Source organism: Phycodurus eques, chromosome 2 (genome assembly GCF_024500275.1).
Source record: "Phycodurus eques isolate BA_2022a chromosome 2, UOR_Pequ_1.1, whole genome shotgun sequence".
NCBI lineage: Eukaryota > Metazoa > Chordata > Actinopteri > Syngnathiformes > Syngnathidae > Phycodurus > Phycodurus eques.
In genome coordinates this window covers 5,791,726-5,818,453 of record NC_084526.1, presented here as the reverse complement: position 1 = coordinate 5,818,453, position 26,728 = coordinate 5,791,726, and the positions used below count along the sequence as shown (strand labels likewise).

At 43.0% G+C, this 26,728-nt stretch overlaps 1 protein-coding gene across 11 annotated transcripts in view; it reads left to right on the top strand.

Annotated features, from left to right (window-relative positions):
* herc1 (HECT and RLD domain containing E3 ubiquitin protein ligase family member 1) overlaps positions 1–26,728 on the top strand; it is a 178,279-nt gene that overhangs the window by 129,042 nt on the left and 22,509 nt on the right. For all 11 annotated transcript variants that reach the window (XM_061664969.1, XM_061664935.1, XM_061664952.1 and 8 more), the window contains 17 exons: positions 4,423–4,559; positions 8,634–8,834; positions 8,958–9,088; positions 9,178–9,395; positions 10,251–10,371; positions 10,485–10,631; positions 11,654–11,755; positions 12,532–12,705; positions 13,428–13,727; positions 13,831–13,896; positions 14,008–14,133; positions 21,296–21,434; positions 21,649–21,830; positions 24,505–24,660; positions 24,804–24,926; positions 25,036–25,138; positions 25,282–25,451. In XM_061664969.1, coding sequence (XP_061520953.1) covers positions 4,423–4,559; positions 8,634–8,834; positions 8,958–9,088; positions 9,178–9,395; positions 10,251–10,371; positions 10,485–10,631; positions 11,654–11,755; positions 12,532–12,705; positions 13,428–13,727; positions 13,831–13,896; positions 14,008–14,133; positions 21,296–21,434; positions 21,649–21,830; positions 24,505–24,660; positions 24,804–24,926; positions 25,036–25,138; positions 25,282–25,451 — 2,596 coding nt within the window. The remainder of the gene's footprint in view (positions 1–4,422; positions 4,560–8,633; positions 8,835–8,957; positions 9,089–9,177; positions 9,396–10,250; positions 10,372–10,484; positions 10,632–11,653; positions 11,756–12,531; positions 12,706–13,427; positions 13,728–13,830; positions 13,897–14,007; positions 14,134–21,295; positions 21,435–21,648; positions 21,831–24,504; positions 24,661–24,803; positions 24,927–25,035; positions 25,139–25,281; positions 25,452–26,728) is intronic.

Genomic DNA, 26,728 nt, shown 5'->3' with positions numbered 1-26,728 from the left:
ACACATTACAAAAAAGCTTGGACAGGGCAAAAAAAGACTGGGAAAGTTCAGGAATATTAAAAAAAAAAAAAGAAACACCTGTTTGGAACATTCCACAGATGAACAGGTTAATTGGAAACAGGTGAGTGTCATGATGGGGTATGAAATGATCATCCCCGAAAGGCTCAGTTGTTCTCAAGCAATGATGGGGTGATGTTCACCACTTTGTGAACAACTGTGTGAGCAAATAGTCCACAACAGTTTGAGAATGTTTCTCAATGTACAGTTGCAATTAATTTACAGATTTCATTATCTGTGGTCCGTAATCCCCTCAAAAGAGTTAGTGTCTGGAGAAATCTCTGCACATAAGCAGCAAGGCCAAAAACCAACATTGAATGCCTGTGACCTTCAATCCCAAAGTGGCGCTTCATCAAAAACCAGCATCATTGTGTAAAGGATATTGCAATGTGGGCTAAGGAACACTTTAGAAAACCATTGTCAGTTAACACAGTTCCCAAACACTTATTCAGTGAGTAAAGGAAAGATGATGTAATACAATGATAAACATGCCCCCATGTCCCAGCTTTTTGGAACGTGTTGATGGCATCAAATTCAAAATGAGTGAATATTTTATATTATATATATATTAATATTTCAGTCTGAACGTTATCTTGTCTTTGTAGTGTATTCAACTGAAGATAGATTAAACAGGATTTACAAATCATTGTATTCAGTTTTTATTTACATTTTACCCAACGTCCCAACTTTATTGGAATTGGGTTTGTAAAAATATTAAAATAAAGCAATAAAAGCATATCCCTCTGTGGTGGAGATGATACAAAAAGGGTCTTATTATGATGGAATTACCATAATTTCTCGTGTATAACGCGCATTTTTTCCCCACAAAATTGTCAAAAATCAATCGCGCGCATTATACATAGATATAGGGGGAAATGGAAAACGGTCACATTTTATCAATGTATGCCGCCATCTAGAGGTTGTTGTACACTTTCACAAGCTGTACACTTTCATTCCAATATGCCACCGCCACCTAGAGGTTGTGAGATAGGTGTATACTTTCATTCTAATATGCCACCACCACCTAGAAGTTATGAAAAAGGTGTAGCCTACACTTTCATTCCAATATGATGGGTACGTATTACTGCATATATGTACAGTTGTGCTCATAAGTTTACATACCCTGGCAGAATTAGTAAAATATATATATATTTTTAAATACGACTGATGACTGAACAACAGCCATCATTCATTTCTTTATGGTTATGTTTTGTTTAATGATAATGCTTTTCTGTAATGCTTGACAGTTTAATTTGAATCCCATTAAAATAAAATTAAATGTCTTTCTCCTAGCCCTTCATGTTTTCTTTTAAGAATTGGACCTATCTTACAAATTCTGCCTGGGTAATGAAACATATGCGCACAACTGTGTGTTTTCTCATTTACTAAATAAAAGTTGGGCTGTGAATTTCAAAATAAGCGCAAGTAAATAAAAACAGTATTATGTGTTCAAATAAAGTGCTTAGCTTCAGAATAATTATTTGAAAAAAGTAACAAAATACAGATAATACTTCATATTTTGATCATATGGATAGAAGCAAAATCATGCATTGTAAAAATGCATTACACATAGGAAGAAGGGTGTTCCAGAATTTTTAGGTCAACTTTGGGGGTGCGTATTATACATGGGTGCACATTATACACGAGAAATTACAGTAGTTGTTGTTTCCAACCAGTAAGCAGTTTCAAAAAACACACACTATAAATGGCAACTCGTCAAATGTAGCCACTTTTTTCTGTATCACTTGTATATGTATTATTCAATTGGATAAATCATTCCATCGTTTGGAAGTAATACTTGGTCACTTTTTTATTCTTGTTTTAATGACAATAATAATCGTCTATTTGTTCAAGCCAGGGGTGGGCAAATTACGGCCCGCGGGCCACAGCCGGCCCATTGATCATTTCAATCCGACCCGCCAAAGATTGGTACAGAATCGCCCAAATCAAATCAAAATCATGACTGCATTCATTTGACCTTGTCCTGTTATGCCGAGTGGTTCCACTAGGTCGTGCTGTAATGCCCAGTGGTTCTACCAGGTTGTCCTGTAATGCCCAGTGGTTCCACCAGGTAGAGCAGTAGGTACAGTGATGCATTGGCTTGACTTTGGCTGTTCTGTTTTTAACTCTGCTACTGCTCTGAACCCTTCTTCAACCATGAGTGGGTCAAAGAAAAGAAAACTCGACAGTGAGTGCTGAGTGTTTTATATAGAATGGACAACTAAATACTTTTTCACTGAAGTCCTGTAAAAGGCTGTATGTCTAATTTGTTAAGAAACCATTGCGGTTTTAGAGGAATATAACATCAGCTGTCACTTTTCTACCAAGCATGCTGATTATGCTAACAGCCAATCAACAGAGGAACTGATGGCTACGGCTCAGCAAAAGACCTTTATCTGACAAACTGCCATCCAAGATTCAGTCACCAAGGCTAGTTTTTTGTTGGCATTCAAACTTAAGGAAGACCAGTAAGCCTCTTTCCCAAGGAGAGTTTCTGAAAGAATGCATGGTAGAGACAGCAAGTATCTTGTGTCCTGAGAGCAAGAACAAATTTGAGATCAGTTTATAACGCAGGACAGCGACTTGCTGTGTTGAGCTAATTAATCAAGACTTAGCTAAGAAGCTAAACAAAAAAGCAGTCATTTACGTTGTATTCCTTGGTACTGGACGAAAGTAATGACATACCGAAAGGATACCGCTCAGCTTTTAATTTTTATCAGAGGGATTAATAACAATTCTGAGATAACGAAGGAGTTTTTGGCCATGGAATCCCTAAAGGGAAAAACGCAAGGAGAAGATTTGTGTGACAGCGTGTCGGGTGTCATCAAGAAGCACAAGCTGCCTTGTTGGAGTACGCTTGCCAACATTACCAGAGATGGATTGCCAAATCAGTCACTGATTGTGTAGTGGTGCACTCTCCTAACTCTGGTGGAGGCAGCATGGGTTCAGTTCCCACTCAGTGACGGTTTGAATGTGAGTGCGAATGGTTGTCCGCGTCTATATGTGCCCTGCGACTGACTGGTGACCACTTCAGGGTGTAGTCCGCCGTTCGCCCGAAGTCAGCTGGGATGAGCTCCAGCGCCCCGTGACACTAAACTCGATAGGTGTTGTTGAGAATGGATGGACAGATAGATCGCCAAATCTGACTGGAAAGAACATCGGGCTGCTAAAAAGAGGATAAGATAACCCTGAGCAGGAGGTAATTTTCCTACACTGCATAATCCACCAGGAAGCACTTAGTAAATTTGTTCTGCAGCTTGACCATGTAGAAATAAAGGTCCTTAACTTTATTCGTGCGAGGGCATTTCAGCATCATCAGTTTATTAAGTTTCTCGTAGAAACTCATGCTGATCACCAGAACTTGCTTTACCGCTCAAATGTCCGCTGGTTAAGTTGGGGAATGTCTGCCATCGAGTGTGGGAGCTCAAAGAGGATCTCTCTTTTTTTGTCTGTTTTTGAGGAAACAAGACGATTTTCCTGAGCTGAGTGTCACAGATTGGCTTTGTGATTTAGCTTTTGCTGTGGACATACTGACATATGAATGAGCTGAATGTGAAGCTACAAGGGAAAGACCAGTTTCTGCATGAAATGTATACAAACATCAGACCCTTCAAAACCAAGCTAGCTTTATTCTCAAAGCAAATGTCAAACAAGTCATTTGTTCATTTCCCCACTGGCTACGCTGAAAGAGGCTCCTCGACGTGAAAAAATACAGGAAATCACTAGACGACCTGCATGGAGAATTCTGCCATCGGTGCTCTGATTTTGGAAAAATCGACAAGTCACTTCAGCTGGTGTAATGTCCCGTCACACAAGACCCTGAAACAGCACCACGGGAGCTGCAGATGGAACTGATTGATCTCCAATGTGATACTGTCTTAAAAGACTAAAAAAACTCTCAAACTGGATGAGTTTTATACTTCATTAAGAGCAGACAAATTTCAAAAAATCCAGAAGATGGCACAGAGGATGCTGGTGGTGTTTGGCTCTACATGTGTGTGTGAACAGACTTTTAGTGTGATGAACACCAACAAAACATCCTACAGATCCCGGCTGAGTGATGAACACCTCAGATGTGTTCTGAGAATTGCCACAACAAAACTAACACCAGACTTTGATGCACTGGCAAAAAAAGAAAGGTGATCAACAACAACGCTGTTCCCATGAAAAGTACATCTAAGTATTAACACTACAATGCCTTTTTTTTTTTTTTTTTTTTTTTTTTTTTTTTTATTTAAATATATATGTAAGCATCTGGTCCTGGCTTGGCCCGCCTGTCAGATTTTAAAAGTCAATGTGGCCCCTGAGCCAAAAGGTTTGCTCACCCCTGGTCTAAGATGTGTTTTTTTGTTGTTGTCTTATCAGAGATGGTTCTTCAGCAGAGGGCCGGACATGTTTGGGATCACCTAGTGATTTTTGCCTAACTCCACTGGCTTGGAGTGTGACTGGAAAATATCTTGCGTCTGCCGTGGAGAAAATGGTCAACATCTGGCAAGTGAATGGTAAACATTCAACCTAGTCTTAACTTTTTCAGTCTGGTATTTTCCAAATGAGAATTAATTAGTAGTTATTTTTTCATAATAAAAGTTTTAATGGAGCTAAATATCTATGTCGTACTCACCCTAAACTATAAATGGCATATTCTAACGCCACACAGCAAAGGTATTAACACTCATTGCTGCCATTAAAAGAAAACAGATTTTCCCAGCACAAATTATTAATGGGCCACTCCCTAAATATGATAATCCACAACAGTTGAATTACAATACATTTTCTGGGCGCTTCTTAATCTTTTCCTGTGTAATATGAATTTATATATACATAGCACAAAGAGTATGGTAATTTGTGTTGGTAGATTATTTCTTTGTTCTATCAAAGCTTCATGGCAAAAAATATTCATAAAATTTAATGAGCGCCGCTCGGTGGGTTGTCGTGAGCATGTCTGCATGACAGTCACAGGTTTAGGTTGTTGGGTTCACGGAAGACAAAAGACAAAACTTCCCATGAGTGTGAATGGCCCCTCCTTGAGCCGTCACCTTATCGTGGTGGAGGGGTTTGTGTGTCCCAATGATCCTCGGAGCTAAGTTGTCTGGGGCTTTATGCCCCTGGCAGGGTCACCCATGACAAACAGGTCCTAGGTGAGGGACCAGAAAAAAGCACGGATCAAAGACCCCTTATGATGACGATGAACTCAGTTTTCCCTTGCCCGGACGCGGGTCACCGGGGCCCCCCTCTGGAGCCAGGCCTTTAGGTGGGGCTCGAAGGCGAGCGCCTGGTGGCCAGGCCTGCACCCATGGGGCCCGGCCGGGCACAGCCCGAAAGGATAACGTGGGTCCCCCTTCCCATGGGCTCACCACCTGTGGGAGGGGTTATAGGGGCCTCGGGTGCAATGCCAGCTGGGCGGTGGTCGAAGGCAGGGACCTTGGCGATCCGATACAGAAGCTGGCTCTCGGTACGTGGAATGTCACCTCTCTGGCAGGGAAGGAGCCCGACCTGGTGTCTGAGATCGAGAAGTTCAGACTAGATATAGTCGGACTCGCCTCCACACACAGCTTGGGCTCTGGTACCAGTCCTCTTGAGAGGGGTTGGACTCTCTTCCACTCTGGAGTTGCCCACGGTGAGAGGCGCTGAGCAGGTGATGGTATACTTATTGCCCCGCGGCTCGACACCTGTACGTTGGGGTTCACCCCGGTGGACGAGAGGGTAGCCTCCCTCTGCCTTCGGGTGGGGGGATGGGTCCTGACTCGTCTTTGTGCCTGTGCACCAAACAGCAGTTCAGAGTACCCACCCTTTTTGGAGTTCTTGGAGGGGGTGCTGGAGAGCGCTCCCACTGGGGACTCCATTGTTCTGCTGGGGGACTTCAATGCTCACGTGGGCAATGACAGTGAGACCCGGAAGGGCTTGATTGGGAGGACCCCCCACCCCATCCCCACCCCCCAGATCAGAACCCGAGCGGTGTTCTGTTATTGGACTTATGTGCTCATCACGGATTGTCCATAACGAACACCATATTCAAGCATGGGTGTATCCACACATGCACTTGCCACCAGGACACCCTAGGTCGGAGTTCGATGATCGACTTTGTGGTCGTGTCATCGGACTTGCGGCCGCATGTTTTGGACACTCGGGTGAAGAGAGGGGCAGAGCTGTCAACTGATCACCAGTTGACAGTGAGTTGGCTCCAATGGTGGGGGAAGATGCCGGTCCAACGTGGAAGGCCCAAGCGTATTGCGAGGGTCTGCTGGGAATGTCTTGCAGAATCCCCTGTCAGAAGGAGTTTCAACTCCCACCTCCGACAGAACTTTGCTCATGTTCCGGGGGTTGCGGGGGACATTGAGTCCGAGTGGACCATGTTCCGCGCCTCCATTGCTGAGGTGGCCGACCGGAGCTGTGGTCGTAAGGTGGTCGGTGCCTGTCGTGGCGGCAATCCCTGAACCCGTTGGTGGACACGGCCTTCAAGCTGAAGAAGGAGTCCTATCAGACCTTTTTGGCCTGTGGGACTCCTGAGGCAGCTGATGGGTACCGGCTGGCCAAGCGGAATGCAGCTTTGGTGGTCGCTGAAGCAAAAACCCGGGTATGGGAGGAGTTCGGTGAGACCATGGAGAAAGACTTCCGGATGGCTTCGAGGAAATTCTGGTCCACCATCCGGCGTCTCAGGAGGGGGAAGCAGTGCACCATCAACACGTTGTATAGTGGGGATGGGGCGCTTCTGACCTCGACTCGGGACGTTGTGAGTCGGTGGGGAGAATACTTCGAAGACCTTCTCAGTTCCACCGACACGCCTTCCCATGAGCAAGCAGAGTCTGGGTTCTCTGTGTCGGGCTCTCCTATCTCTGGAGTTGAGTTCACCGAGGTGGTTAAAAAGCTCCTTGGTGGCAAGGGCCCGGGGGTGGATGAGATTCGCCCGGAGTTCCTAAAGGCTCTGGATGTTGTGGGGCTGTCCTGGTTGACACACCTCTGCAACATCGCATGGACATCTGGGACAGTGCCTCTGGATTGGCAGACTGGGGTGGTAGTCCCCCTTTTTAAGAATGAGGACCGGAGGGTATGTTCCAACTACAGGGGGATCACACTCCTCAGCCTCCCTGGTAAGGTCTATTCAGGGGTACTGGAGAGGAGGGTCCGTCGGGAAGTCAAATCTTGGGGCTCCGGCCTGTACGACCGGAGTCAGAGTTTGGTCCGCATATCCGGCAGTAAGTCGGAATCGTTTCCGGTGAGGGTTGGACTCCGCCAAGGCTTCCCTTTGTCACCGATTCTGTTAATAAATTTATGGACAGAATTTCAAGGCGCAGCCGAGGCGTAGAGGGGGTCCGGTTTGGTGGCCTCAGTATTGCATCTCAGCTTTTTGCAGATGATTTGGTTCTGTTGGCTTCATCAAGCCGTGATGTCCAACTCTCACTGGAGCAGTTCGAAGCGCCTGGGATGAAAATCAGCACCTCCCAATCTGAGACCATGGTCCTCAGTTGGAAAAGGGTAGCGTGCCCTCTCCAGATTGGGGATGAGATCCTGCCCCAAGTGGAGGAGTTCCAGTATCTTGGGGTCTTGTTCACGAGTGAGGGAAGAATGGAACGGGAGATCGACAGGCGGATCGCTGCAGCGTCTGCAGTGATTTGGACTTTGTATTGGTCCGTTGTGGTAAAGAAGGAGCTAAGCTGAAAGGCGAAACTCTCAATTTACCTTTCGATCTACGTTCCTACCCTCACCTATGGTCACGAGCTGTGGGTCGTGACCGAAAGAACAAGATCCTGGATACAAACGGCCGAAATGAGTTTTTCCTCCGCAGTGTGTCCGGGCTCTTAGAGAGAGGGTGAGAAGCTCGGTCATCCGGGACGATCTCAGAGTAGAGCCGCTGCAGAGGTGGCTGGGGCATCTGATTCGGATGCTTCCCGGACGCCTCCCTGGTGAGGTGTTCTGGGCACGTTCCACCGGGAGGAGACCCCGGGGACAACCCAGGACACGCTGGACAGACTATGTCTTTCGGCTGGCCTGGGAACGCCTCGGGATCCCCCGGAAGGGCTGGATGAAGTGGCTGGGGAAAGGGAAGTCTGGGCGTCCCTGCTAAAGCTACTGCCCCCGCGACCCGACCTCGGATAAGCGGTAGAAAATGGATTCATGGATGGATGGATGGAGTGTGAATGGTTGTGCCCTGCGATTGACTGCTGACCAGTCCAGTGTGTACCCCGCCTCTTGCCCATAGTCAGATGGGATAGGCTCCATCTTAACCGAATCCCAAACGAGAACAAGTGGTATATAAAAAGGATGGTTCTGTTTCACTGCACATAAAAATTCCATACAGTATACTGCCTTTATCTCTGGTAAAGCTATTGACCATTGTTTTGGATTAAAATATTTAATACAGCATAACGTGTTTGAAAGTAATTTGTTTTTAATTTGTCAACCATTCGCCTGTCATTGAAGATATGACTTTCACGATAGTCGCTGGCAAAATATCTGTTCACAAATTTTGCCAGACAAATCATGCAAGTGACTCACTGAGGCAACCCCTTACGGGACTATCCAAAAGTCGCAACAACAATTCATTGTTTTATGACTAGCCTCTCATTTCCTTCTTGAAGGCGGTAAAGGCCTTTTGGATGTGCAGCCTCACTGGGTTTCAGCCCTGGCTTGGCCTGAAGACGAAGCAGAATCTTTGTGGTCTGGGGAACCCACAGACATGCTTCTGGTGGGTCGAATGGATGGATCGCTGGGCCTCATTGAAGTACTGGATTCCTGCAGTATGCACCGCACTGAGCTGGAGCACTGTTACAGGAAAGATGGTATGGAGATTGTGTTATATTTGTCAATTTGTTTTGACAGCATTGTGAATGACAAAAGCACAAGATTGTTTTGCATGGGACAAATATGTTGATGAAATACAAAGTACATTTTGTTTTTTTCAGTGGCAGTGATGAACATAGCATGGTACAGAGAAGACAAGCCCTTTGCAGTGGGCTACGCAGACGGCAAGCTACTGATTGGATCCAAAGAGCCCTTAGAACAAGGAGCCATTGTGGTCATTGATGCACACAAGGTATGAAAATGCACAATAAGCTTTAAGTATAATTGTAGTACATTTACAATCTACAAGTTATCAAAGAAATTGATGTACATGTTTTTCAGGAATCAATCACTAACATGAAGTGGAGTCCTACGGGTCAAATCTTGATGACATGTGCCAAAGAAGAGACTGTGAAGCTTTGGGCCAATCCCGACTCACGTTCTGAACTGGGCACTGGCTGGCGTTGTTTAATGACTCTTAAACAACCCTCTCTGGTTAATGGTGTTGCCTGGTGCAGCTTACCTGGATGTGGCCCAAAGCCCCTCAGCATGCTAGCTATGTAGGTCTTTATCAAGAAATAATATAAAAGTTCTGAACAATTTCCTAAAATGTATTAAGGTTAAGACATACACTGGAGCAATATACAAAATTATTTGACTCCACAATAAATAACACCTCAACCCTGGTGTTAGATTTATACTTGAGTAACTATAAAATAATAATCACTTCACAACCATGAATGTTTTAGTGTATTTTTTTGGGCACATAACATTGCATCGCTGCATGTCATATCTAAATGGCTAAATAAATATGTAGAAAAGGAAATAGTTATGAAATATTGTACATAATCTGTTCATACTATTGCCAACAGATAATTACCTATAAACACATTTTCGCTCAAACATTCTCAATCCAGAGTTTGGAAATTAGCCAGTCAGGAACCAGCAATACCAGCAAAGTTATGATATGATATGCTGTAGGTGCATAAGACGGGTGTTATTCCTAATTATTTAGGTTGTGCCCAAATAAATGCTCGCTAGACACAGCTAGTGATACGGGCCTTCCCCAAACTCTTTGAACCCAGAGCTATTTAAAACCATTGAATAGTTGCGTAAACCAGCACATGGGGGAAAAGAACCTGTAGCAGTTCTCCCCAAAAATATTAATCAGGGAGTCAAAATTGATGAAGCTTCCTGATCCAAGCATGCCTATGCAATAGATAGGTAACTATATAATTGTGTATATTTTTACCCTTCAGAACCTAGAATAATTGTCTCCTATGTCCTCGTAATAAGCTCGCAAAATTAGTATTGAAAATGGTCATTCATGTGCCTATTGAGTGCATAAGAGCTTCTGAACACAATTTTGACTGACTTTGATTGCTTCGAGTTTCATGTGCCATCATGCTTTGCAGATGCTGTCAAAACGGTCTGGTCACAGTCTGGACTGTTCCACAGGAAATCTCAAACTTTCCAGAATCCTGTTCCTCAGACTCCGATGGGTGGTGGGAGAAAGAAACTAATCCTAAACACATGGTGCTTTTTTTATTTTATTAATTTAATGGAACATCATATATTTTTTCCATAAATATTGTGACTAATACTAAACTCATCACTTTTCACATGCTTTTACTGTGGTTGTGTTGTAGTCGTCACAATGGTCACAAGATGGAGCAACGTGTGTTTTCCAATTGAAGGGTCACATCACTCCAGTGAGAATGGTTGTCTTTAGTCCTGACGGTCTTGCTTTGGCCTCTGGGGGAGTTGGAGGCCTCATGAACATCTGGTCCCTGAGAGTAAGAAATATATTCTAGAGGTGAAGTTGTAGCCCCAGTTAATAAAGACTATCGGTGCCATTCACAAAGATCTATATCAGAGACAGCTCGTCTGTGGGGGGAAAAAAAGACTAAATATTAGACCTCGGACTCGTCTAAATCCGCAATCACTATTAGCATTGACAGTAACGAATGACTAACAGATCACAATTGGATTATTACTCCTTGTCCTATTCCGAAATAAAGATGTCACTGTCCAACAAATGAAAAATTCGATTTGATTATTTGATAACTATCTGTCGGGCCGTGGCTAAATCCAGGTCGCAATTTATTTATTTTATTTTTTTGGGCGGGAGGGTTGCAGATTATGTCACAACACGAGAAGACAGCTGAGCATTTTTGCTGGCATGTTTTAGTAACTGCTTTTCCCTCCGGAAAATGCTTCTTTTTAGTTTAAAATGGCCTAGTTTAACTAGGATCCCTCACCGCATCATAGCCGTGGTCTGTTAAACGCTGGTCTCTGAGCTTTAAAATCTTCTACAAAACCAGCTAGTGAGCTTAGCTGGTAGTTAGCAGTAGCTGGCTAGCTCTCATCAGTCATTTGCCTCGATGTGGTGAATGAATCTTGCATAACTTTATCCAATTCATCTGCCGCGCTCGCAGTGTACCATAAACATCCGTGTAACTCCTCGCGGCCATCAGAAGCCACGGAGATTATCGTCTCGGGGGAAACTTGGCATCGTGTTACAGTGACAACTGTGGCTACAATTGTGCGTATACACGTGCGCAGTAAGTCAAAATGGTGGCGGAAGTAAACAAAGCATTGCAGCGCTTATCAGAATAAAATGTCCTTCGACTCATTTTCATTCGAATGTGAAGATTATGATTTGGGATATTTTCAAGTGTACTCATGAGTGAATCTGAATTGCCACTCATTTGTTTGTAGTGCTACTGTGTAGAACATGTTTTCTAAGCTCTGCATGTCATGCATGGTGTCTGCAGTTGGCTGTGTATGAACTAGAGTTATTTTGTGTGTTTAACAGGATGGGTCAGTAGTTCAAACAGTTGTTGCTGGTTCAGGAGCCATTCAGAATATTGTGTGGATCCCTGATGTGGGTGTTGCTGTCTGCTCCAACAGGTCAAAGGTAAAGCATGTGTCCTGTCTTGTACTGTTCTGTGGTTGTAGCGGTATGGCTATATTAAACCGGATATTTACAACCCCAATTCCAATGAAGTTGGGACGTTGTGTTAAACATAAATAAAAACAGAATACAATGATTTGCAAATCATGTTCAACCTATATTGAATTTAATACACTACAAAGACAAGATATTTTATGTTCAAACTGATAAACTTTGTTTTTAGCAAATAATCAATAACTTAGAATTTTATGGCTGCAACACATTCCAAAAAAGCTGGGACAGGGTCATGTTTACCACTGTGTTACATCCCCTTTTCTTTTAACAACATTCAATAAATGTTTGGGAACTGAGGAGACTAATTGTTGAAGCTTTTTTGGTGGAATTCTTTCCCATTCTTGCTTGATGTACAGCTTCAGCTGTTCAACAGTCCGGGGTCTCCATTGTTGTATTTTACGCTTCATAATGCGCCACACATTTTCAATGGGAGACAGGTTTGGACTCCTCCGTTGTCGTATTTTACGCTTTATTTTAAAAACAGCATTTTATGTTTGCTTGTGTTTTGTTTGACTAATATTTACATTTGTTTGCTGATAGGAAACATTTAAGTGTGACAAACATGCAAAACAAAAAGAGATCAGGAAGGGGGCAAGCACTTTTTCTGTGTGTGTGTGTGTGTGTGTGTGTGTGTGTGTGTGCAGTATATATATGTATATGTACGTAGATACACACACACGTACATTTACTCTCTTCTGCTTTATTTTCCATTGTGTGTTTTTTAGGACGTGTTGGTTGTAAATTGTTCAAAAGAGTTCATGGCAACCAACCATGTGCTGGCCACTTGCCGCACAGCTCTTAAGAAGCAGGGTGTAGTTGGCCTCAACATGGCGCCTTGCATGAGGGCCTTCCTGGAGAGACTACCTCTTATGTTGCAGGAGCAGTATGCATATGAGAAGGTATGGACATTTAATATGCTGACTAGTTATCTTAATAAGTAAACGAGGTACATTATTGTTTTATTCTATTCATTTTCCATACTGGGATAGAGCTGGGATAAGTTTAGAAAAATAAGTAAATAAGTATGCTACTATTCCAGTCAATTGCTGAGAAGCACTGAAAGACATTACATTTCGGTCATATTTTTGGACTGGGACAATGTTGCCTTCCCCAGAAAGAACCCATTAGGAGGACATGAAATCTCTGCACAAACAAACAAAATCCTTTGCATCCACTCCTTTATTTGTGGAACATCAAATTAGATGAACACCACTCTGCATATACACTTGAAATCATTAATTGAGTCATTTTGTAGTGTGCATGTCAACGAGTTCAGCTTTTTAGGTCTAAAGACTACAAACTTCGAAAATCATAAACAGGCCGTGTGTCTGTAACTTCCACCTTACTGTGGAAAAGGTAACGGGGAAAGTGTTTAAGCAAAAAGAAATTTTCATTCCAACAAGAAATTATGCCACCCATGCCAAACTATGTCACGATCATCTATTGTTACAGTCTGATTAAGCAGCACATTACTGTGAAATATAACCTCGCTTATAGGAATATATATTGATAAAATTCTGTATGATCAACAACATACTTAGCTATTAGTTGATACTGTTGAACACATCAGGCTTAATACTCTTTCCAGTTTCATTCATTCAGTTGTTTTCTGAACATCTAGCCTCATGTAGTATGTGGGGAGCAGCTTATCCACAGCCCCTACATGCAGTGCCTCGCCTCTCTGGCAGTGGGACTCCACCTGGACCAGCTCCTGTGCTGCCCACCAGTGCCACCTTCTCTCCGACACTGCCCACCCGAGTCTGGTACTGCCATCTGGAGTGCCAGTGAGTGGGCCTGGCTGGACTGCTTCTCAACAACAGTGAAGGCAGCAGAGGCCCTGGCTCGAGGTGCTACCTTCCCTCAGTCCTTTACTGTTCCTGACCTGGAACCTGTTCCAAAAGATGAAATGACCTTGCTCATGGTGAGGAGGGGTTCCAATGTTTTTTCTACATTTCAAACGCTAATTTCTTGTAAGCTATAATGAACATCTAAAATAATCTTGTTTTTGCTGTGTGCTTTTACAGGACAATGCTAAATGGGTCTCTGGTATGGATGAACAAATCATGTCCTGGGCAACCTCTAGACCTGAGGTAATTAAATTGTTGCCTGATATTTGTATCATAAACATCTTGTAATTATTCAAACAGTGATAGCACTTGGTGTGTCTATTTTCACTACATTTGCATGTTGGCTGTTTCCAGGACTGGCACCTGGGAGGGAAATGCGATGTGTATTTGTGGGGTGCTGGGCGACATGGTCAGTTGGCTGAGGCAGGCAGAAACCTCTTGATACCAACCATTGCACCCTCCTTCTCACAGGCGCAACAGGTATGCACACAAATAATCCAACAATTTGTATTATTGCGTAACAGTTAATTAAGATGTTAATAGTCACTAAGATGTTGATAGTCACACCATGTTAAATGGTGTGACTATCACGACATCAGTTTTGGTCAGGCTAAGGATCAGGTTGTTAATACTTCTGGTCAGAAGGAAGTATATCACCAACCATCAATTTGTCTTAAACCAGGGATAGGGAGCATTTTGTGGTCATGGGCCATATTTGAAATTTTAGGTGTCAGTCATTTTTGTTATGGACCACACTGTAGCTAGGGTTTCCCTTAGAGAGCCGTTATGATTGTGAAACCATATAAATAGAAATTGATGGATAAGTGCAACCCCAATTCCAATGAAGTTGGGAAGTTGTGTTAAACATAAATAAAAACAGAATACAATGATTTGCAAATCATGTTCGACCTATATTAAATTGAATACACTACAAAGACAAGATATTTAATGTTCAAACTGATAAACTATTGTTTTTGGCAAATAATCATGAACTTAGAATTTTATGGCTGCATCACGTTCCAAAAAAGCTGGGACAGGGTCATGTTTACCACTGTGTTACATCACCTTTTCTTTTAACAGCATTCAATAAACGTTTGGGAACTGAGGACACTAATTGTTGAAGCTTTGTAGGTGGAATTCTTTCCCATTCTTGCTTGAGGTCTCCATTGTCGTATTTTACGCTTCATAATGCGTCACCCATTTTCAATGGGAGACAGGTCTGGACTGCAGCCAGGCCAGTCTAGTACCCGCAGTCTTGTACTGCGAAGCCACACTGTTGTAACACATGCAGAATGTGGTTTGGCATCGTCTTGCTGAAATAAGCAGGGGCGTCCATGAAAAAGACGTTGCTTGGATGGCAGCATATGTTTCTCCAAAACCTGTATGTACCTTACAGCATGACTGGTGCCTTCACAGATGTTATCCATGCCATTGGTACTATCACAGCCCCATACCATCTTTTCCTCTTTGGCCCGGAGGACACGATGTCCACAATTTCCAAAAACAATTTGAAATGTGGACTCGTCGGAGCACAGAACACTTCCACTTTGCGTCAGTCCATCTTAGATGACCTTGGACCCAGATAAGCCGGCTGCGTTTCTGGCTGTTGTTGATACATGGCTTTTGCTTTGCATAGTAGAGTTTCAATTTGCACTTACGGATGTAGCACCGAACTGTATTTACTGACATTGGTTTTCTGAAGTGTTCCTGAGCCCATGTGATGATATCTTTTACATATTGATGTCGGTTTTTGGTGCAGTGCCGCCTCAGAGATCGAAGGTCACGGGCATTCAATGTTGGTTTTCGGCCTTGCTGCTTACATGCAGTGATTTCTCCAGATTCTCTCAACCTTTTGATGTTATTATGGGACCGTAGATGATGAAATCCCTAAATTCCTTCCAATTGGACGTTGAGGAACATTGTCCTTAAACTGTTCGACTATTTTCTCATGCACTTGTTCACAAAGAGGTGAACCTCGCCCCATCTTTGCTTGTGAATGACTGAGCAATTCAGGGAAGCTCTTTTTATACCCAATCATGGCACCCAACTGTTCCCAATTAGCCTGTTCGCCTGTGGGATGTTCCAAACAGGTGTTTGGAACGACCTGGGACAGGTCTTTTTTGCCACCTGTCCCAGGTTTTTGGGAACTTGTTGCAGCCATAAAATTCTAAGTTAATTATTATTTGCTAAAAACTATAGTTTATCAGTTTGAACATTAAATATCTTGTCTTTGTAGTATATTCAATTAAATACAGGTTCAACATGATTTGCAAATCATTGTATTTTGTTTTTATTTATATTTAACACAACGTCCCAACTTCATTGGAATTGGGGTTGTAGTTTTGAAATATGAAGTCAACGAAAACAATTTGGTCAACTATTGTTCAGTTTATTTCAAAAAGTGGTTTGGTAACAAAAATGCTTGCAATCTTTCAACATTATTAAAAGTGAAGACAATTCGCAATTTTGGAACAGAGTTTTGCAAGAAACATGAAGAACCCACATGATTTGCTTTTGCAGGCCACATAAAATGTGGTGGGCCTCATTTGGCCCCCAGGTCTTGAGTTTGACACCAGTGGTTTACCTGGACAGATGGTCTAGACTCCAGGCGATTTGTGTACGTAGGAGTCAAAATGTGTATGTAGAATCCATCCATCCATTTTCTGTACCGCTTAGCGTTACTAGGGTCACAGGTGAGCCTAGTGCCTATCCTAGCGGACTTTGGGCGAGGGCGGGACACACCCTGAACTGGTCGCCAGCCAATCGTAGGGCTCATATAGACAAACAAACATTCACACTCACATTTACACCCAAGGGCAGGTTAGAGTCTTCTGTTAACCTAACATGCATGTTTTTTGAAAGTGGGAGGAAGCCCTAGTATCTGGAGAGAACCCACACATGCACAGGGAGAACATCGAAACACCATAAATACAGTCCCCCCCAAAAGTATTGGAACGGCAAGGTCAATTCCTTTGTTTTTGTTGTATACTGAAGACATTTGGGTTTCAGATCAAAGATGAAGTTCAGTATTGCAGCTTTTATTTCATGGTATTTACATCTCGATGTGTGAAACAACTCAGGACAGAGAACCTTTTGTTTGAAGCCCCCCACTTGTCAAGTGAGCAAAAGTATTGGAAAACATTTTATTAAATTAACTTCAAGTGAATAACATTTAATATTTGGTGGCATGACCCTTACTTGCAATAATTGCATCAAGGCTGTGACCCAATGACTTTACCAGACTCTTGTATTCTTCATTTGAAATCCTTTTCGAAGCCTTTACTGCAGCCTCTTTCAGTTCTTGTTTGTTTCTGGGGGTTTCTCCTTTCAGTCTCCTCTTCAGGAGGTAATATGCATGCTTTGCCACTTTTTTCCCCCTGAGGAAGACCTTTGTTCTGTTGGTAGTGTGTTTTGGGTCATTGTCTTGTTGCATGATGAAGCTTTTCCCGATTAGTTTGGATGCATTTTTCTGTTAATTGCCAGACAAAATGGTTTTGTAGACTTCAGAATTCATTCTGCTGCTACCATCAGTTACATAAATAAACACATTCCAGAAGCAGCCATGCAAGCCCAAGCCATGACATTACCTCCACCATGCTTCACAGATGAGTGTGTGTTTTGAATGCTAAGCAGATACTTTACCCCATACTTTTGCCTTTCCATCACTTCGGTAGAGGTTAATCTTGGTATCATCAGCCCAGAAAACTTTGTTCCAAAACTGATGTGGCTCATCTCTGTACTTCTTTCCAAAATCCAATCTGGCCTTCTGATTATTTTTGCTGATGAGTGGTTTGTATGGCCTGTGTATTTCTTCTCTCGAAATCGTCTTTGAACAGTGGATTGTGATACCTTCACCCCTGAGAGGCAGGTAGGTTGGTAGTGATGTCACTAACTGTTGTCTTTGGGTGTTTCTTCACAGTTCTCACAATGTTTCTGTCGTCAACTACTGTTGATACCCTTGGCCGAACTGTTCAATGTATGTTGCTCAGTACACTAGTAGTTGCTTTCTTTTTCAGGACATTCCAAATTATTGTACTGGCTATGCCCACCCCTCCTTGAGCCGTCACCTTTTCGTGGTGGAGGTGTTTGTGTGTCCCAGTGATGCCAATGAGCTAAGTTGTCTGGGGCTTTATGCCCCTGGCAGGGTCACCCATGACAAACAGGTCCTAGGTGAGGGACCAGACAAAGCTCGGCTCAAAGACCCCTTATGATGACGACAAACTATGGACTCAGTTTTCCCTTGCCCGGACGCAGGTTACCGAGGCCCCCCTCTGGAGCCACGCCTGGGGGTGGGGATCAAAGGCGAGCGCCTGGTGCCCGGGCCTGCACCCATGGGGCCCAGCCGGGCACAGCCCGAAAGGGTAACGTGGGTCCCCCTTCCTATGGGCTCACCACCTGTGGGAGGGGCCATAGGGGTCGGGTGCAGTGCGAAATGGGCGGTGGCCGAAGGCAGGGACCTTGGCGATCCAATCCCCGGCTACAGAAACTGGCTCTAGGGACGTCATCTATATGGCAGGGAAGGAGCCCGAGCTGGTGTGTGAGGTCGAGAAGTTCCGACTAGATATAGTCTGACTCGCCTCCACACACAGCTTGGGCTCTGGTACCAGTCCTCTTGAGAGGGGTTGGACAAGCGGCCGAAATGAGTTTCCTCCGCAGGGTGTCCAGGCTTTAGAGTCGCTGCTCCTTCACATCGAGAGGAGCCAGATGAGGTGGCTGGGGCATCTGATTCGGATGCCTCCCGGATGCTTCCCTGGTGAGGTGTTCCGGCCATGTCCCACCGGGAGGATTCCCCAGGGACGACCCAGGACACGCTGGAGAGTCTACATCCTTCGGCTGGCCTGGGAACGCCTCGGGATCCCCCGGAAGGGCTGGATGAAGTGGCTGGGGAAAGGGAAGTCTGGGCGTATAATATATATATAAATATTTCACAAATTCTGCCAGGGTATGTAAACGTATAACTGTACATATATGAAGTCATAAGTACCCCTGTTATATTGGAATAAAAGTTTAGGTTACACCTTTTTCATAACCTCTTGATGGCGGCATACATTTATAAAATGTTAAAAGTTTTTTTTCATTTTCCCCTATACCTACACATAATGCGTACTATTGACTTTTGACAATTATTGGGGGGAAAAAATGCGCATGACACACAAGAAATTACGGTTAAGAATAATTACCCCCCTTGTTGAATAATGAATTAATTGTGAATAAAGGTTTTTGGTTAATTTTCACTGATCACACCTAAGCCTGATTACCTCCAGACCCGTTAAATCAAAAAATTCAAAGTGTCTGTCCTGACAAAATCTAGTTGGACAAAAGCTGCAACAAAATGATACGATCCAAAGAAATTCCAGAACAGTCGAGAAATAAAGTAAGTGACATCAGTCTGGAAAGGGTTAAAAAGCCATTTCTAAAGCGTTAGGATTCCAGCGAACCATAGGGAGAACCATTATCCTCATGGAGAAAACGTAGAACAGTGGTGAACCTCCCCAGAACTGCAACAAAGAGAACCGCAATTAATCATCCAGGAGGCCACAAAGGAACTCAGGACAACTTGTAAAGAACTCCAGGCCTCTCTTGCTGCAGTTAAGGTCAGTGTTCATGACACAACAATAAGGAAGCGACTGGGCAAAACTGGCATCCATGGCAGAGTTCCAAGGTGAAAACCACTGATGACCAAAAAGAACAAAGGCTCATCTTGAACTACAACCCCAATTCCAATGAAGTTGGGACGTTGTGTTAAACATAAATAAAAACAGAATACAATGATTTGCAAATCATGTTCAACCTATATTTAATTGAATACACTACAAAGAAGATACTTAATGTTCAAACTGATCAACTTCATTGTTTTTAGCAAATAATCATTAATTTAGAATTTTATGGCTACAACACGTTCCAAAAAAGCTGGGACAGGTGACAAAAAAGACTGAGAAGGTTGAGGAATGCTCACCAAACACCTGTTTGGAACATCCCACAGGTGAACAGGCTAATTGGGAACAGGTGGGTGCCATGATTGGGTAGAAAGGGAGCTTCCGTGAATTGCTCAGTTATTCACAAGCAAAGATGGGGCAAGGTTCACCTCTTTGTGATCAAGTGCGTGAGAAAATAGTTGAACAGTTTAAGGACAATGTTCCTCAACGTACAATAACAAGGAATTTAGGGATTTCATCATGATCCATAATATCCATAATATCATCCAAAGGTTCAGAGAATCTGGAGAAATCACTGCATGTAAGCGGCAAGGCCGAAAACCAACAATGAATGCCCGTGACCTTCGATCCCTCAGGCGGCACTGCATCACAAACCGACATCAATGTGTGAAGGATTTCACCACATGGGCTCAGGAACACTTCAGAAAACCAATGTCGGTAAATACAGTTCGGCGCTACATCCGTAAGTGAAACTTGAAACTACTATGCAAAGCAAAAGTCATATATCAACAACACCCAGAAACGCCGCCGGCTTCTCTGGGCCCGAGCTCATCTAAGATGGACTGATGCAAAGTAGAAAAGTGTTCTGTGGTCTGATGAGTCCACATTTCAAATTGTTTTTGGAAATTGTGGACGTCGTGTCCTCCAGGCCAAAGAGGAAAAGAACCATCCGGACTGTTATGGACGCAAAGTTCAAAAGCCAGCATCTGTGATGGTATGGTGCTGTGTTAGTGCCAATGGCATGGGTAACTTACACATCTGTGAAGGCACCATTAATGCTGAAAGGTACATACAGGTTTTGGAGAAACATATGCTGCCATCCAAGCAACGTCTTTTTCATGGACGTCCCTGCTTATTTCAGCAAGACAATGCCAAACCACATTCTACACGTGTTACAACAGCGTGGCTTCTTAGTAAAAGAGTGTGGGTACGAGACTGGCCTACGTGCAGTCCAGACCTGTCTCCCATTGAAAATGTGTGGCGCATTATGAAGCGTAAAATACGACAACGGAGACCTCCGACTGTTGAACAGCTGAAGCTGGACATCAAGCAAGAATGGGAAATAATTCCACCAACAAAGCTTCAACAATTAGTGGCCTCAGTTCTCAAACGTTTATAGACTGTTGATAAAAGAAAAGGTGATGTAACACAGTGGTAAACATGACCCTGTCCCAGCTTTTTTGGAACGTGTTGCAGCCATAAAATTAGAAGTTAATGATTATTTGCTAAAAACAATAAAGTTGATCAGTTTGAACATTAAATACCTTGTCTTTGTAGTGTATTAAATTAAATATAGGTTGAACATGATTTGCGGGCACGTCCCACCGGGAGGAGACCCCGGGGACGACCCAGGACATGCTGGAGAGACTACGTCCTTCGGCTGGCCTGGGAACGCCTCGGGATCCCCCGGAAGGGCTGGATGAAGTGGCTGGGGAAAGGGAAGTCTGGGCGTCCCTGCTAAAGCTACTGCCCCCGCGACCCGACCTTGGATAAGCGGTAGAAAATGGATGGATGGATGGATGGATGGCTCATTTATCAAAAGTTAAATTTCTCTTTTACTTAATGTAACCTATACATTATTACCTTTTACATAATGTAACCTATACATACATATATACCTGTATAGTAGGTGCAAGCTGATGCTTAAAATCTTCAACTCTTAGCAAATTCCTTTTCAGTCAATCCGTCAGCATCTCTCCCACCAGGTCGTGTGTGGTCAGAACTGCACGTTTGTTATGCAGCCTAACGGGACTGTGTTGGCCTGTGGAGAGGGAAGCTATGGCCGTCTGGGACAAGGCAACTCTGATGACCTGCATGTCCTCACTGTCATCTCAGCTCTTCAAGGTGATGTTAAATCATCTGTTCAATATGTCCAATTGTCTTTTCACCTTTTGAGACTTCGTAAGATGTAGTATATTAAATGACTCAAATGTTTGCAGTTGCTTATGATTAGTTAAGAAGGGGGTCTAGTTGAGATTTTGGAGGAGTTTTGTTTTCCCCGTAATTCGTTATTAGTTACGTTTACCTTTGACTGTGACAATGTCTTGGTATTCATCAGGTTTTGTGGTGACTCAGCTGGTGACATCATGTGGTAGTGACGGCCACTCGATGGCTCTGACAGAGAGTGGTGAGGTGTTTAGCTGGGGCGATGGTGACTATGGCAAGCTGGGCCATGGAAACAGTGACCGCCAGCGCCGACCAAGACAGATTGAAGCTCTTCAAGGAGAAGAGGTGGTGCAGGTCAGTTATGTTCCTAAAGTCACAAGGAGTATATTGTATACAGTCATCAGCCATCCACCTACCGCCTATCTGCGGATGCGTGGCGTACATGCATGCATACATGCACAGACACCGGTGTCTGCGGGTCTGTCAGAGCATCTTATTTCATTCATTCCCTTTAAGTGAGGCACAATGACGGTCTCGCATGCATGGAGAGAGCAATCCTGCGTGACTGGAGCCTTGTCACTTGACCAGTGTGGCAAAAGACAATGTAATTAAATACAGTCATCCCCTCCCCCCAATGCGTGCTGACAGGTGGGGTGATTTAAAAAAAAATTAAAATGGGCTAATATTGTTGCACCAAATACCAAAACCAGTACCATACCAAGGTATTTTGAAATAAAAAAAATAGCATGGTACCAGTTTTTTTTTTTTTTTTTTTTTTTTTTTTTAAATGACCTGGAGTTAAAAAAAAAAAAAAAAAAACTTACACAGTTCTCATCAATAGCATGACATGACTTAGCGCAGGTGCGCGACACACAGAAGCCAAGCTTGGTGTGCTCATCCCGGATACAGAACTCCTTGTTGGAAATCAATAAGAATGAAAATCCACCCGAATGCAAAAGAAAAACCACTTATATCCAAGTGGAGAAAAAAGGTCCACTCTTTCAGTGTCGTGGCTCTGTACGCAATGCATTAAAACAAAAAAAAGTTTAATATAGAGCTGATATCTAGCGCTAGCCATTTTTTATGGTTTTCTTGTTAATAACCAAAATGATATTTAATAATGCAATTAAGCTTTTGTATTCTTCGGGTAAAATTCCTTTAGTGGTACAAGGTATTATAATAAGAAATTGATGAAACCAGGGTGGTCTAATAATTTTTTTTCATGACTGTATATATCTCAGTAAACTGTATACAGTAGATGTACAATTTTATATACATACTAGCACACACATTCGCCATATAATATACAGTATATGGTAAAGCAGGCATTGATCTAATTATTTAATCAAATGACTGTTAAGAATGGGGCTAATTCCATTATTATATATTTTTTTAAGTTAATCATAATGTCTTGCATTAACATGAATAAATATAAAAGTATTTGAAGTTGTTTTGTCAGTTTTCATTCCACTGCTTTTACTGATATTTTAGATTTTTGCCGCAGTATCCTTTCAGTACTGGTATTGAGGTACTTTATGCAGGTAATAGTATTGAAGTCAGAATTTTGGTACCGTGACACCACTAGCTAATAATAATAAAAATGGGCAAATAATTTCTTCAATGATTCAGAGGGTTTGATGTCCGCTGTTCACATATTTATAATACACCTCACATGTCCGCACAACTTGTGGATTGTCTGCCCACTCTGCGAGGAGACGGGCTAAACCCGGTTTTGGTACTTTCATGGACCGGTATATCCCCAGCGCGCTTAAAATTGGACATCTGTGCTGGTGTGGGCATCAAAACAGTCCAATTGAGTCCTCTCCAATGGAAGCGGGTTATTGCATACCCTTTAAAAGCGGTGCAACATAGTTTCGTATGGTGATGTGCTGGCCAATACATGGATTTAAAAATATATTATAATAATAATGCATTCAACTAATTGATTTCTAAAGTGATTAAGAGGTTTGGATGCCTACTCTCAAATCTGTCAGCCACCCCACACGTCCGAGGACCTCAAGTGTCTCAGCCTGCATGTACACTGATCAGATTCACCACAATCGCGTTAGATCTTGGATGTGATATGAGTAGGCGCAAGTTTGCTTGCGCTGACACCGCCCAGTTTGGCACAGACCGGGTTGCCAAATCGGCAAAAATGTGCGAGCGAGTCTCGCACCGGTGCGGAAATCAAGATGTGCACCATTCGCACCTCGGCGCAAGTTGCGCAGTCTACGACTATTGAGCCAGTCTCTCTTGCTTGTCCTAGGTCTTCACTCCTCCTGGTGGGACATGCCAGAACATCTCACTAGTGAGACATCAGGAGGCATCCAAACCAGATGCCCAAGCCACCTCATTTGGCTCATTATTTATACTATTTGCACATGTGGGCAATATCAGTGGTACCTGGAAGGGCATGATTGAGAAGAACACGCCGACCCTGACCTGAACCCAAGGGGTGCTTTATTTTATTGGACTTCTCTTCTTGTCGTAGATTGTCCACAACGAATGCCATGTTTAAACATAAGGATGTCCATATGTACACTTGCCACGAGGACACCTGGGCTGTCTAGAGGTAGATGAGGGATCCAGGCAGGCCAAGCAAAATGTGGTTGCTAAAGCAAAAACTGGGGCATGGGAGGAGGCTACGATGAAGTACTATCGGACAGCTTCAAATAAATATATTTTTTTTTTTTACCATCTGGCGGGTCCGAAGGAGGAAGCAGTGCACCATCGTCACCATGTATAGAGGGGATGGGGCACTGCTAACTTCGACTCAAGACATTCTGAGTCAGTGGGGAGAACACTCCTCAATGACACTGCTACTGACGCACTTTCCAATGAGCAGGGCAGAGTCAAGTGACTTCCAAGGTGTATACAGTCACTTTTGGTTATATTGATTTTTTTTTTTTTTTTTTTTCCTGACAATCTTTCCAAGGGTCATACATTATTTCATTAAAATAACCCGTAACTCTGACATAATCAATTCAGCCATGTAAGTCTTTGATTACATGCTTTTTCTTCTCCCTAGATGTCATGCGGGTTCAAACACTCAGCTGTGGTCACAGCTGATGGAAAGCTTTTCACTTTTGGCAATGGTGATTACGGCAGACTTGGTTTGGGTAACACTTCCAACAAGAAGCTGCCAGAGAAGGTTACGGCTCTGGAAGGATACCAAGTTGGTCAGGTCAGATTTACTGAAGGGGAAATTAAATTTTTAGATGTACAATATTTTTTGGAGATTTTTAACTTACCGTCGAAGAGGTTTTTTTTTAGTTCACTGCAACACGTCAACACTGTGTCTTACAATTTCCTTTATTTTATCTTCAGGTTACATGTGGTTTAAACCACACATTGGTCGTTTCTGCTGATGGAATGATGGTGTGGGCTTTTGGAGATGGAGACTATGGAAAACTGGGACTCGGGAATTCTACAGCCAAGTCTTCACCTCAGGTTAGGCCTGCTGGATAATCTGAGCAGCACGCTTGAGAGGGAAAAGTGTAAAAATTTTGTGTTATAGTAGCTGATGTAATTGATCATCATTTCCATTTTTAATCCATAGAAGGTGGAAATGCTGTGTGGAATTGGCATCAAAAAAGTAGCTTGTGGAACACAGTTCTCTGTGGCTTTAACAAAAGATGGCAAAGTTTTTACCTTTGGTAAAGGTATGTTCAAATAGTCATTTTTATTTTAGACTCTGTATAAATAATACTATTTTGATGTATTATTGTAATTTATCTAAGTGTATCAATACAAATCATTTTGTAGGTTGTCTTATTTTTTTCCAAAATGTTTTTATTTGCTGTAGACCGCCTAATTGGTTTGCCAGAAGCCCGGGCAAGGAATCACAACCGTCCCCAACAGGTGCCCGCTCTGTCTGGGGTCCACATCCAGGATGTTGCTGCAGGGGCTGAGCACACTTTGGCTCTCTCCTCCACAGGGGACGTCTACACATGGGGAAGCAACTTAGAGGGCCAGGTAATCCACTAAAGGTCTACTGTGAAACCCCCACGTAAAGTCCCACAATGACTTCCATAATATTTTTCACTAGCAGAAAATACATTACATTTGTACAATGTAATGTTTCTTCTAGACTTTACACCGATTTTATTGGGCTGATCGGTATCGGCTGATATTTAGCATTTTATGCTGATCGATTTCAATGTCATAATTCGCCGATCCGATCAATGACGTCATTGATGGCTCCGCAAAAGACATTTATGCCGCGTCGCATCGTGCACAGTATATTTGAATCCAAAAGCTATCTTATTTTTTAGCCTTGTCGCGTCTTTTGACGTAGTATTGGAAATATCTGATGGCCAATAAAGTTATTTAAAAAAAAAAAAAGAAAACATGTCGGCGGTGTGGAACAGACAACACGTAATTCCCGGATCAAACTACAAGAAAAATTTGCTCTTTCACAATTGTACTGTCTGACAACTGCAATAAAATCTTGTATTCCGATACCACCGCATCCCGTTTTTTACGATCATTGGGCGTTATCTTGTCAACTGAAATGCGACCGGATACACTCGTTACTGTGGCGACGACAACAAGAGTGGAGTGCACCGACTTTGTATTATAAGGACAAAATGGGGGAAAACGTGTATTGGTGGTCACCGGTGCTCAGGACATTAGAGGATGTTCGTTTAAGGCTTACGATACGGCTCACAGGCAGTCAATAAAATGTTATGTAGCCTCGCAAGCTGTGGTATCACAAACGGTTGGACGTAAACATGCCGCCGTTCTGTCGTGTGGGTGAAGTAATTTAATTCAAAATAAAGTAATTTAACTACAGTAAGTTAGCACCCATTATTTCCGTCATGTAATGTCGGTTTGACCTGACTGATGAGAATACACGATCTGACTAGAGCAGTGATTTCCAACTTTTATGGAGCCAAGGAACATATTTTACAATTGAAATATCTCACGGCACACCAACAAACAAAAATGTCGCAAAAAGGGGATACATTAATTACTGTATTTACTTCCTGCCATCTAATAGAAGACCATTCATTTGTTCTGGCTGTCACTATGCCTCACTGGCATAAATAGAGGAACAAAGATACATTATTTATTGTAAATATAATTTTTGGAGCAATTAAGTACACAATGTATGTACACTAAATGAACAGGTCATTTAAATAGACACATTCCTCCATCCTTTGATCCGATCGGTGATCGGTTATCGTTTTTTTTAAACTCTGTGATCGGCCCTAAAAATGCTGATCGTGTAAAGCCTAGTTTCTTCTTGT